Here is a 13,922-nt window from a genome sequence, read left to right on the forward strand (position 1 = left end):
CTATGCAGGTGTTTGCTGCACAAGAGATGTGGACAAAGATATGAACAATGTGTTCATGTGTACGACAATGAAGTGGAATCAGTAACCGTAATAATATATGTTTGACTAAACAAACTTCATGTAGAGTGAAGACAACTGATTAAGATTTAATTTGAAGAAAGAACCCCCCCCCCACACCCCAACACACACACACACATCATAAATTATCATCACTCTCATGTTCCATTACATTACAGAAGCCCTTTTAAATGCACTCTCTCAGATTTTTCACATAAACCCCCACATAAACACAAGCCCATATAACATCCTGGCACTTTAATGATATAAACACACACACACGCGCTTCTTACCGGAGTGAAGTTCATGACTTTGAGAATCCAGATGGTCAGTGCCAGGTTGACAATCATGGTGACGAGGAGGAGGAGGATGAAAAAGTACAAGCATCTCTTTCTCCAGCCATAGATTCCCACTGCTGGATAAACCTGCGCACCACAAACTGAAGCCCCTCTCTGGTGGAGGGGGTTGGGCTGTGCTGCAAGGATATACTGCTCCTGGGTCATCTGAGGGAGACACAAATATAATGTTACATGTAAGATGTAACATTTTTTTGAGAAATTTCTCTCATTCTTCAATTTTATTTGAAGAATATCTATATACTGACATTTTTTTAAGAAATGGAAATGCAGAGGGTTTATTATCCCTGTTTGTCAGCTGTAGATGCCCTAGTAAAATACTGAACATATTTTTTCTATTATTGTGAATGTTTGTATTCATTTAGTTATACAAGGATGATAAACAAATGGGGAGAAATGTTATGACTGTGAAGAAACAAATTCAAAAACAAGCAATTAATGGAATTTTTATTTCTCCCTTTTTCAGTCAGTGTTGTGGCCATTTTAAGGCATAGGTAAGCCTGTACCAGATGCCTCCAGTTGGAGGAACACTGTTAATGTACAATCGGTATTAGCTATTACACCATATAACTGTGATTTGTCTTTTATTTGCAGGTGCGTACTAAAATACAGTCGGATCTAGCCAACACATAAGATAAATGGTCTCTACATTTTGCATCCAAAATAAGAGTGTTTGGAGCTGATCCACAGGCGCTAGATCCGGGCCAATCTCATACTGATTATAACTGCAGCTCATTAAAAAGAAAACTAGAAATAAGTTACCCTGAGATGTGGATACATTAAAAAAAACAAAAAACTCCAGCATTAGACCTTATCATAATAAAACTCAATGATAACTTGGAAATGACTAAAAGAAAGTCTTAGTCGTTATTAGGAAGTGTTACATTAAAAAGTTGTGTAGGGCATCAAATTGTCCAGAAATGTCTCTGTATGCAGCATAAGCAACAACAGGAAGAGGAGAGGCTAAACTGTCAGCGTTTTGGAGGAAGGAAGAACGGAAAATACAAAAAAACATAAGATAGCAAAAAAGAGGAAGAATGGAAGCATTTTAGAGTTTTGAGGGTGAGATAACAGGAGAGAGAAAGAGTAAGACCAAAGCATGATAAAACTGAGATAGAGGTGGAGCTGTAAAGTGGAAAGATAGCACAGCATTGAGTACTGAGAGATAGGAAGGGAGGCTGGAGAAAGAGAGAGAGGGCAGATAAGATGGTAGAGGAGGACAGAGTCCATTAGTTGTAGTGCAGCAATTGGAGTCATTGGTGGCAAGAGATATGGACACTGGCTGCAAGGCACTATTATCTCTGTCCATCTGACTCTCTAACTCTCTTTCACTCTTTTTACCCCACTCGCTATACCTCAGATTCCCTCTTGGTTCCTTCATGCTTTCTCCCTAATTCACCTCCTATCTCACTTTTGCACATCTCTCTCTTCCTCTTTATCAGTGTCTCTCTTTATGTACACACACAAACACACATTAAGTCTTTATTTGCTGAGACTGCATGACCTTAACACCTCAGTGACTGTTGATTTTTCTTCCCCCCTGCAATGGCTTTTCTCTATATAGTCTCACATGATGATACCCAACAAGCCTTGATGATGAACAAAAAATGCTGACTTTTGCCTTAGCCTGCAGAAAAAAAAGGAAATGCAGGCTTTGCTTGTCTAAGTTTTATTGTTTCATTTTGGGGAGAGAAGCATCTAAAACAACTATCAGCTTGTGATTGGTGTCTCCACAGGGGTCCTGTTTCTTATACGTAAGAGGCAAACCCCAAGGTCTGCTTGAGTTATTCATGCCATGACAGTGTATAAACACCATTGAAGTCTAAAAAAAACATTAACAAGCTTTTAAAGCTAACAGCTTAACCTTGAGGAGGATTGATAGTGGGGCATCAGCTCCTCTGTCTCCTTAAGGCTAGGGCTGTCTGACCCATGAGTTTTAGCACTGAAAATAATGTAATAATGTAAAAAATGACTCTTTAATATTTATGAGTCAGAATAACAACATGTTGTGGCTGAAGATTTACTTTGATGTCTTGGGAAACAGCACTGTTTTCTTCCTCTTTCCATTAAGGATTAAACTCCAGTTCTTAGATGGTCTTGCCCCTCAAGCTGATGAAGATTACTAAGTATAAGATGAGGCATAAGATAAATTTTGATTTAAATTATTCATTACATAGTATTTTTATTGGATTCAGTTAAATCCAGTGTATCTGTGAGGGACCAAGCAGCAAATGCATAGAGGACACAGGAAAAATATCTTCAGAATGTTTTTTTTAACCCCAAAAAAGTTTAAAAAGATAAAATTCTAAATATAATTAGCGGGCCCATAAAAGAGGTCAACTAAATATAACGCTACTCAAAAGTAACTTCCAGAAACCTAATCACACAAAGTAGACACGACCTAACTCACAAACTGACCTAAACACAAAGACACAGGAGGGTAACCTTTATAGTGGTTTGGCCAAACCATTTACACACAGGAGGAAACAAAAACAAACACCAATACTAACTAAGCACAAAATAACACAAGTAAACCTAAAACACCCCCGTTTCTGACAAGCACTTGGTTGGTCCTGCTGAGCAGGCATTGGCTGTGTCGCAATTCACAGGCTTCATCCTTAGGAGGCCGCATCTGAAGGCCGATTATGTCACAGCAACACAACGAAGGCTGTCCCAATTCGAAGGCTGCTCCAAATGTAGCCAACAAATGCGTCCTTCATTTCCCCGAATTTGAAGGATGGGTCGGTGTATCCTTCGTGGCCCAACCTATCCCAGAATTCATAGCACGGCCCAGCCAATTCCAGTTTCCAACAATGGGGGCAGCTACTTAATTGTAATATTACTCTTATTACTCTTTTCAATACTTTATAAATTAAATGATTATTTATAATATTTGTATAATAATATAAAAATACTTTTCAAACGCGGCAATGGCAGAGGAGCGCAGCTAAAGAGTTTGAAATATTACTCTTTCTGTGTCACAAAATAAACTTTTAACATATTTTCAGCCGATAATGTAGGTGTTTAAATATCTGCTTGGTTTATCAAGACATCACATATTTGCCAAAGTGCTCTGACGTTTTCGGAGAGCTGGCGAGAACACTGGACTCCCAGCACATCGTTTTCAGATGGTCTTTTGCTAATCTGATGAAACATGATATATAAGTCACTTAGATAACTTAAAAATGTTATTGTTTGGCTTTTTTCAGTGTTTTATTTGTTCCTGAGTAAATCGGTGTGGCTGAGATTAAAGTTATAGTTTTCACACAGTTGTACAGACGTCAAAAAGAAAACAGATTAAACAGAAGTGTGGGATGGTAGAGAATTTACTCCAGTGTCCAGTTATACTTTACATAGCAAGGAGCAGACGGCTGAGTTTATTAAACTCCACCGAGACTGCTTGTGACGCAAATCTGAAGGCTAGACCATCCCATTTCACAGCCTTGCACTTCCAGCCTTCTCGGTCTTCGGAGGACCCGGCCTTCGCGGTCTACATGGGCCGGGATGAGGAAGGATGCAGCCCCTGAACTCATACACAGCTATTGTGTTTCCAAAGTCCTCAGCCCTTGGCCAGAATTTTAGGATATCAGCAGAACTTTTTAACCAAACCAATATTAACTAATCTGATCCAAAATCTTACTCTAATTAACTATAATCTAATAGCGTCATCACACGGCAGTATTACTGTGCTTTCCTTTACATGGCAGGAACCCTTTTCCAACTAAATTAACAAAAATACTGGATGAATAAACTGTGACAAGAGAAAGCAGAAGTACATCAAAATGAGGGAGAATTGTGCCCAAGACTGAGTCAAGAGCAGATCAACATTACCATTAGCATCTGTAGCAATCATGTCAGTTTTAAGGCCAATATTTGTTTAAACGGAGGAAGAAAAAAACACTTTTGAATACCAGATTTAAATGAGGTGATGAAAGGATGTGATAGATATTGCAATCTGCTTTTTTTTTTTGGCAAAAGAAAAGCTGAGGCTACTTTAGATGTGCATAAAAAAACAAGCATTCAACCTTCTATCAAAATGTAACCCAACTGATTTATATCCAAGCGTAATTTGGGTATGCGACACATATTAATGCCAAGTGCAATGAGGGCTTAATATCTGTCAAATGGGCTAATGGATTAAAATATTTTTTGCCTTTTCACAGTGAAAAGAAATGTCCTGCAACAGACACAGCAGTTTCAGCTATTTCTCTTTTTGGGTGCATCTGTTCAGTGTGTGCAGACACAATGCATATGAATCAATAGCACAGCATCGCTGTAGAATAGGACAGAGAAATGGGCTGCTGATGATTTTATCTCTGAATTCAGAGTCCACACTTAATCGATAGCACACCGTGTGTAGCTCTGTGCTGATATGTTTGCTATGTGTGTACTGAACTTTAATGAAGTCTGTACTGACCAAGAGTGCTTATCGTTTTTCTCCATGCATGCATCAAGAATGGGAATCAATAGATATTCTTGTTCGTCGATGTGTATATATCATCTTTGCATGTTTCACTGGGGCCACACTGTCACTTGGTAAAATGAACGTAAGATGTATTTTTGTTTTTTTCTTAAATTCCACAGGTGGCAGTCAGATGCATAATGTCACTGCTTAATTGCGTGTGGTCAGTTTTGTGACTGTGCCATTTGTCACTGTGTATTTTCCTGCGAACACCCCACATTACACTCTTTCACTGACACACTCATTGTCTTGCAAGTGTATTTATGTCTCATTTCACTCAGAGATATCCAAGGTTATCAGTCTAACTCGGCAGTCTGACAAAATATTGTCTGTCCGCCCACTCGGCCCTTTGCTACAGAAAATCCAAAAGAAAAAAAATTTGTTGCTTCATCTTTTCTTTTTTTATTATTCTCCTGTTCACCTCTCCTTCACTTATCTCTTTCAGTTATCCTTGCTAATGCACATTTCCTTTCTTATCAAGTAACATAAATTAAGCAAAATAACATAAAATAAGCTTGTGCTATATATAAAACTATTTTTTATTTTCCTTTTTAGTAGATTATTTTAAATTTTCCTTCTTTTCTTCCTCACTGCATTTTTTCTTCTATTTTCGTTGTTGCTAATCAATCAATTTTGTTCTCCCCCTCACATCTTCTGCCCTACACTCGTCCCTTCTTCTCTTCTAATGCATTTTGTAGATTGAACTGACAAGAGAGCCATCAATCAATCCTATAGTGTACCACAGCCTGGAGGCCTTGCACTGTGCGACCTAACTTTATTAATATCATAATGCCATGACAGCTGTAAAAACAAGAGGCATTATAGCTATATTGCAAGTGATACCATTATAGCTCACTATCAGCTCCATAACAGTGATTTCATTCAATTCAGTTAGTCTGCTTAATTTTCTCTGTGTTGTATGTGTTGTTGAGGTTCGTAAACAACACTTCGACTTTTACAATTGACAAATATTCAAAAATATAAGTTCAACTATAGAAATTAGAGGTTGCACACTTATGAACAAAACTGCCAGCATGATGAGGTTGGTGTGGATGTGGTGTATATGAAAAACCTAAGTCTACGATAGCGCCATCATATTATCTATCTTTTTAAGCAAGAGAAGAGAAAATACGAGAAAAAGCTGATAGGAGATGAGACGTGGATATGAACAGTGGGGAGAAGAGACGACAAATGAGAAAAATGAGCAGAAGAAAAATATGATTGTGATCCATCCATGTGACATCTCCACCCCCACAAACTCCCAGAAGAAGCAGCCCAAAATAAACAACATTAGTTTACAAGAAGCTAATAATGAGAATTAAAGGACAGGAGATAGTACTAGAAAAAAATCTTTCCATTATATTGTAGTTTATCTTTCAAGCAGTGACATTTTGTATAAAAAGAGACATTCAAAATCCATTATGACATGGGAAATCGCAAATTTGTCTTTATATGGAGGTCTTGTGGGTTCCTTGCAGATACCAGATTATAGTTTAGTACAGACTGAAAGCAATGTGATAGAAAATATTATTTTAATAATGGCAAAAATATCCTTCAGTACAAGTTGTGTTTTATAGTCCCAATAATTAATATTTTTTTCTACTTTGAAAACAAAAAATCTAAATGAATTGAAATGTTTTATTTGTACAATATCAGTTGCACACAGAGGTGTTTCACAGATGACAATACTGTCACAGTATCTGTCTCTCTGTGGTCAACACTTGACCTCTAACAAAAGATCATAGCAACAAAAAACAACATCAAGCAACAATTGACGAGACAAAACAAAACAACCGAAATTAAAAAGGTGTTCTTTTGTGCTTATTACATATGAAATTGTAAAGTAAAAAATGTGATGCCCGCTAGAGCAGAGCGATATGACCAAAAATATTTATCACGATATACATTTGAAAATTTGCAATAACGATATAACCGACGATATAATTGACACTAGACAAAATACTTTACAACTCCACAACTTTATTCGTGCAGGAAAAAAAAAATCTACGTATTTTCACTTAAGCAAGCAGCTGTTTTTTATGTGCATTAAAGTTATATAAAAATGTAACAGTGCAAATGCAAATCCTTGCTGACAAGTTTAACCAAAAGGCATTTCCAGTGGAAATTGGCCAACATATCCTCAGCATAACCATGTATAATATCCACAAAACTTAAAAAGAGGTTATACACACACAACACGGTAATATTATGTTGAAGCACAATATGTATCACTCTGCGAGGCTCCTGCCTACGATAGCCGTAATGCTCCGACAATCGATCAAGCGGTGCGGCTTCGTAGCTTAGCAAAGTTGTACTAAAACATTTGACAGATTTTCGAGTGCCGTGTACCACATAAAATCGTTTCGAGGTCAGTAAACACAACCAGAATTCATACATAAGCCCCACGGGATTATAAGGGGCACTGTCGATTTTCAGAAAAATCAAAGGATTGATTTTAAGTGTGCATTTTCCAAACAACACGGTAATAACGACGGCCCGCTAGCATGCTCTACCAAAAATAGTGCTTTGTTGTGTATCTGACGGACGAAAGCTAAACCAGTTCCACACCACTGAAGTTGCAGCATTTTTACAAACCAATTCTGGTTCATCTGTTTCATTCTCCGAACCGCTTTCGCCCTTCTCATTCTCTGTCGCCGCCATGCTTTTTCCGCCATGTGCGTATGAAAACAAAGGTACGCATGCGCGTTTTACCCATATTCTATCGCGATATTTCATTTTCTTATCGTTGCCCGACATTATACCGGTATTACCGTGAATGGTATGATATGGCCCAGCCCTAATGCCTGCAAATGACAGAAACAGAAGTCCAGATAGTGTCTATAAAAACAGTCACAGGTATCATAGCTGGTTTATTTAGCATTTTCTTTGGTGCGTGGGGAGACGTTGACATGTGGAGTTTAAAATAGTCTTAATTGTGCAGTGGATGACTTTTCTGCTAGTGAAATAAATTTGTGGTACTGCTACCTTTTGCAGCAATAGTTTTACGGCATGTTTTGCAAATTACCGCATTTTGATCGACATCCTCCTTGTGAAATCGAAACGACAGCGAGTCTCATTCCCTTCCTTGTCTGCAACTCACACTGTCGCCATATTTTTCTGGCAGCGTATGAACACACATTCTCACTGCAGTGTGCCTGGTAGAACGTTTTCCAGTGGGGGCGGGGGGCTTAATGATGCATTCGTAGCGTGTGGGAGAAAAAAACTCACAGTGAATTACCAGACAGTTTAATATTGCTATGGAAATTTATACTCAGTACATAAAGCCTTTTTAACCATCGTGCGCGGAATAACTCGCAATACATCGAGTATATTCGATATATCGCCCACCCCTACACTAAAGTGCAGTGCCATCCTTTGCCACATATGTGACTAGATTATTTTAATGTATGTGGATTGTAAATGTTAGAAACACCTGACTACACTGTGCATGTGAAAGCAGAGGGTGGGACAGACATATAGACGGGTTTGACGAGGTGCAAGGGTGGATAATAAATAGAAGAGTGAATGGACTTGCCAAAAGAAAATCAGGAATCTTGGGAATTTTGGTTCACAGCTGAAATCCAGATCAAAGCGTAATTTAACATGCATGCATAGCTGATTGGTACTGCTGCTGTGGAATGTCAAGTGCTGTGGGCATGCCACTGTATCTGTCAGAGAGCAATGAATGAGCTCATACTCAACAATACATCTGCTTCAATATAACTCAGCACTTGGCGTTAAAGATCTAGCACTGCATTTTTAAGACAATCTTATAAGTGTAAATTGACTATGGAGCAGTAAGTATGGTATTATATGGCAGCGCCATCATTGTGCCTAAAAAAAGAATTCCTATCACAAATGTTGCAAAAAAAAAAAAGTGTTTGCTTTTCATATTTTTTTTCTGTTTATGATAAACAATAGGGACATTTTTTGCCCGTTAAGAATAAATATTTTAAGGAAAAAACAGATTCTTACCTATTGAGTTTAAGAAAATAGTTATGAGTAATACATCACAGGCTTTTCTTATCTCTTATCTCTCTCTCTTCACAGTATTTACTAGATCGTTATTGTGCTAAAATATTGTACTACTTAAAGATCAGACATTTTCTCAGTTGTTCAAAGTTGTTTGGTTCTATATATTTAAAAGCTTTGTATGTTTTGTTTTGTTTTTCACTCATCACTCTTTGAATCTCATATTGCCAGCCCATGCACTTGAGTAAAATACATAGATGCACATTAACACCCCCCCCCCAAAAAAAAAAAAAAAAAAAACCTAAAAAAAAAACAGGCAGGACAGGCCCATGTTTACTATTACATTTTAGAGTTCTGAGGAGACAAATTGTTTTATCATTAAAGCAAAATGTATTACTAATTACCAAGGTTTTCAAATTTTGTGGTCTTAAAAAATGGAAGATGCAACAATTATTCCAACAAATGTAGAAAGGTTAGGTAAGCACACAAAGTCTTTAATTATAGAAACATGTGAAAACAATATGGTTTGGCATTGTGCTTCTACTACATGTGATAAACCACTTGCACTTGTGTACCATGATGGATGCTGGTTTTTGAAGTGGTCATTCATACTAAGTTGAACTTTACATTATCACTTTACCCTGAAAAGGAGAGTGTCCATGGTTTCAAAAAAAAAAAAAGGAATTTCTAAATGTGATCAACCATTCAATCTGGAATTCATCGATTTCTCTTGCAAACAAAGATTTCACCAGATTCTCCGGAGAAATTATATGATACTGTACATAATAAAAGGCACAGTGAACCCAGGGTTTTGGTTTTTTTTGCTTGTTTTATTTATTTTTATTTTGTTTTGTTTTTTTAAACCCTTTTCCATTTTATAAAAATTGGCCCAGGTAAAATTAAACTTTAAAGCATGTATACATTTCTTCACTCTATCACAGTCTGTTTTGATTTCATACCCAAAGCAACCAGTTTTCTCACCATCCATTATCGTTTCATTATTCACTATGATAGTTAAAAAATATCAGACTTATTTGCCTTTTAGAAAGACCATTCTCCTTGTTAACTAAAGATACACAAACAAAATCAGTAGCAGCACTGTAGGCATCAGTTGTTATGATGTGTGCTGGTCATTATAACAGGGGATTGAACGCTTACGCATGCAAAATACTATTGATGTTGCAATGCTACATTTGTTTTTTGTTTTTGTTTCCATGTGTTTGTGTGAGTGTGTTTGCACTAGTGTGATAAAACACTAAGCCAACTGAATTGGGAGCACTCGCTGTTGGCTGTTGGTTGTTGGTTTGGACAGCCTGCCATTCCTCTCTGTCACTGTGGGCATTCAGGTGTTCAGCCACTGGAATGGACAACACACACACACACACACACACACACACACACACACACACACACACACACACACACACAACCTCTACCACACACACATGTATACACCAAAAAAAAAAAAATCCACACAAACAAGTAAACACAATCACAAAATCACACTGCACCTACATGCACCAGCAAACACACAGGGATGTATTCAAATATAAACAATGTGGTCACACCTAAATATATTCAGACACACAAACGGGGCTCCTTTGCAGTGAGCTGTTCAGTATTCCAACAGATTCAAGAGGTTCTGCTGTAGGCCGAGTGTAAAAAGAGAAGACTAAAAAGGACAGGTCTTGTTCTCCAGGTCAAACACATTCTTAAGTAAAAGCACAAACAGGTGTCCTCATCTACCCTTCTTATGATGGACAGAGAAACAAGACAACATGATAGCACTATCACTGAGAAGTCCAGCTCCTAAATAATGGCATCTACTCACTGGTTAAGATCAGAGCTCAAAGTAAATGCTTAACACACGTATCAACCCACCACATTACCATACTTGTTCAACTTCACCACTTGGCACCAAATTAAAACATTCAAGCCATAGTTTATAACAATGTTGGATTGTCAGCAAACTATAAAGAAACAACCCTTTTCTTTCCTACCCTCCTTCATTTTTGTTTATCCTGTTGTTCTGATGTTTATGCTTTGTGAAACCCTGCTTTGGAGCTAAAGGGATGTTTTACAGTCATCTCTATTTATAGAAACGAAACTGTCTCTAGACAGAGATTTGTCTCTGTCTAGATTTATCTACCTCGAATGATGTCTTTCGTTTGTTCGGGGCCCACGAGACTAATTAGTGGGTGATTAAAATGGAGAAGGAAAATGGGAAAAACCAGAAAAAAAATTCAATTTTGAAAAAGACCTAAAAACAGCAGGCAGAGAATTAAAAAAAGAAATCTGCATTGTGTTCTGATTGGCAAGTTTACTCCCCCCACTGGGATGTTTCCCCACTATGGAGCAGGTGTCCTCTCATGCTATTATATAATCATGTGCTGCTAGCAGGTAGATGATTGAAGAAGGTCTTTTTACACTGCTTGGCTACTCAAAATTGTTAAATAATGGTTAGAAAAATGTTATCTTTTTGCCACACACTCACAGCAGACCTGAACTGCATGCTTACATCAAAAAGACACTGTACTGTTTCAGAATCAATTTTAGTTTCATTTTAGAGGTAGCGCTAAGACAGGCAACATTAAATGAGGCTTGAGTTATAATGTTCTTGCCCACCAACTTATCATCTTTATTAAGAAGACATATTCCCACTTAAATATTTGAATGGATACAACACTTTTTTTTCTGCATTGTGCAAACAGCGATACCCTTACATTTAAAGTCTTACAAACTGACTTAACGCTTTCTGTTCTACAGTATCTGCTCAAACCTCCAGTATCTGTAAATTATTAAGGGATGACAGCTTTGTAATAATAATAGGAGCAAAATATGATTGATAGCTGGTTAGACAGTAGCTATGAGCTGTAGTTTAGAGGCTCAACAATCATCGCTCATCTCACTTACTCACTGACAGCTGGCAAAGATTCCCACACACTGATTCATGACACACCATGACTTTTCAGATGTTCAATATTCAAGTTGAACAATTTTTATTATTACAGTATATCTTTCTTAACTCTGAACAAAACACCCCACGCAGAATTCTGTAGAGTTTGTCCACTAGTATTTCAAAGGCTTGAGCAGCTCTGTCACGAAGATGTCACCAATGTCCTGAAATAGAATCTACTTTTCTAATAATATGATGATTTGGTTTTAACATACAGCTCCGTTTATGTAGTTATTTAAAAGCTGAATGCTGTACTGAGACAGATACAACACTGAGACAGAATCCACATAGTCCCATATGCAAAATGTGTAAATGCAGTGCTCTCCAAAGAGTAATGTTATTTTGGTTGTCATTATGTGTGCATCTTTGTGAGTAAGATCTGTAAAGCACATTGTGGTTTCCCTTTTGTTTCTTTCTCTGTCATTATGTTTGCCTCTCGCTCCGCTTAAATTGTATTCCAGCCCCCTTCTTGCTCTTCCAATATTGTTGATTTCTTTTTTCCCTTCCTCCCTCTCTTCCCTTCTCTCTGGCATGTTGCCTCCCGCTGAGTCAGTATCTGTCAATCAAGAAGCCGACACTGTTAAACACCGCCAACACCAACAGCAGACTTAAAATCCTTTCTCTCTCTCTCTCTCGCGCTCTCTCATCACGAAGAGATAGATGGAAAGCTTCATGGAAAGAGACTTTGCTGGCAATGTGGCCTCTTTTTTTAAAACTCTTTGAAAACCACCAAAAAAGATGGTGAGAGACTAAACTGTTTTCTGGGATGCTTTTTAGCTCGGTAGCACATTACACAACATAAAGAAATCATTATGATTGGCTGTAATTTGCCAAATATATATTTCAATGTATAACCCTAACCCTGTCATATGTTTTTTGTGAGCAATAAGTTGCATAAAAATGTTGCATTTTTTATGAGGGTAGAAGTAGAAAATACCACCAGTATTAACATAGTTGAATTAAGCACTTTTTGAAGGAAATGAAATATTTATTTCTTGATAAAACATAAGTTTTGAGTTACAAAACTTTGAGTTACATAAGTAAATGAAAAAAAAAAAAAGCAAGTAGTCATCTGTCCTGCAAGCTAGTTTACCACCACAAAAACAAGTCAACTCACATTATCACTGTCACACAGTCATGATCTCATATTTATATACGTCAATGAGAAAACGCTAAAGGAGTCTTCACTTCTACCATGTAAGGAAACCTAGTGATGGTGTGTCAGTGTCTATTGGCTGGTGTCTGTGTGTGTGTCTGTGTGTGGCATTACAGTCGAGAAGATAATCGCTGTGACTTTGAGAAAGGGACTAAAAAAAAAAAAACAGTTTCTGTTTCCCACTGTGTTATTACTAAGAGAGGGTATAACAATGGTGTAGACCGCTCTGTGTGAATGAGATAGTGACACTTAGAGAATAAAAATACAACGAGGAATAACAAGAGGGAGAGAAAGACAATTTCCAAGGGCAGTCATACTGTGAGAGATGTGATGGACGCCTTCTGTAAGTGCATCACATGCTTGTGTGTGTGTGTGTGTGTGTAAATCTTCTGGTGACAGAATCAGCACACAGGCTATCATTACCCCACCACCCACCCCCACTACACATTAGCACATACTCACACACACGTCCCTCATATTGCCCAGCCGTCATGCTTTTGGAACTTTCAGCAAGTGTAAGCAAGCTTTCTCCCCAGCTTTTACTTTGAGAATGTTCCTTTTAAAAGAGCACAATAATTCAATGATTTTTGTCAATTTCATCATGCCTTTGATAGAAAAGCAAAATAAATACAGGCCAAAACAGCAAAGAGGCATATACACAATAAAAAAGGGAATAACACAAAATGCATCTGATTATTCTTTATGATGCATGCATTAGTCACTGATGACATCATTTTTTTAAACTACTATGTCCTAGTAGCTACTTTTTATTCTATCATTTCATTTCATTGGATTCTGTTTTGTTTTTTGGATTTTTGCCCATTTCCAAAAAACTTTCAAATTAGTAACTCAAAAAAAAAAGATAATTGATGAGTTTGATTTGAAACTGCCATAAATTATAAGGCAAGTGCATTGTTGCATTACAGTGTTAATGTCTTTGAACTCACAACTTTAAACTGCACA

The 13,922-nt window shown here is 37.4% G+C and overlaps 1 protein-coding gene across 4 annotated transcripts in view; it reads right to left on the minus strand.

Annotated features, from left to right (window-relative positions):
• The window catches only part of LOC146385236 (zeta-sarcoglycan-like), a 362,624-nt gene that overhangs the window by 164,404 nt on the left and 184,298 nt on the right, over positions 1–13,922 (minus strand). For all 4 annotated transcript variants that reach the window (XM_084930860.1, XM_084930857.1, XM_084930861.1 and 1 more), the window contains one exon: positions 351–560. In XM_084930860.1, the coding sequence (XP_084786986.1) occupies positions 351–560 (210 nt within the window). The remainder of the gene's footprint in view (positions 1–350; positions 561–13,922) is intronic.

This window comes from Perissodus microlepis, chromosome 6 (assembly GCF_051167445.1).
Source record: "Perissodus microlepis isolate ML-2025 ecotype Zambia chromosome 6, ASM5116744v1, whole genome shotgun sequence".
Taxonomy (NCBI): Eukaryota; Metazoa; Chordata; class Actinopteri; order Cichliformes; family Cichlidae; genus Perissodus; species Perissodus microlepis.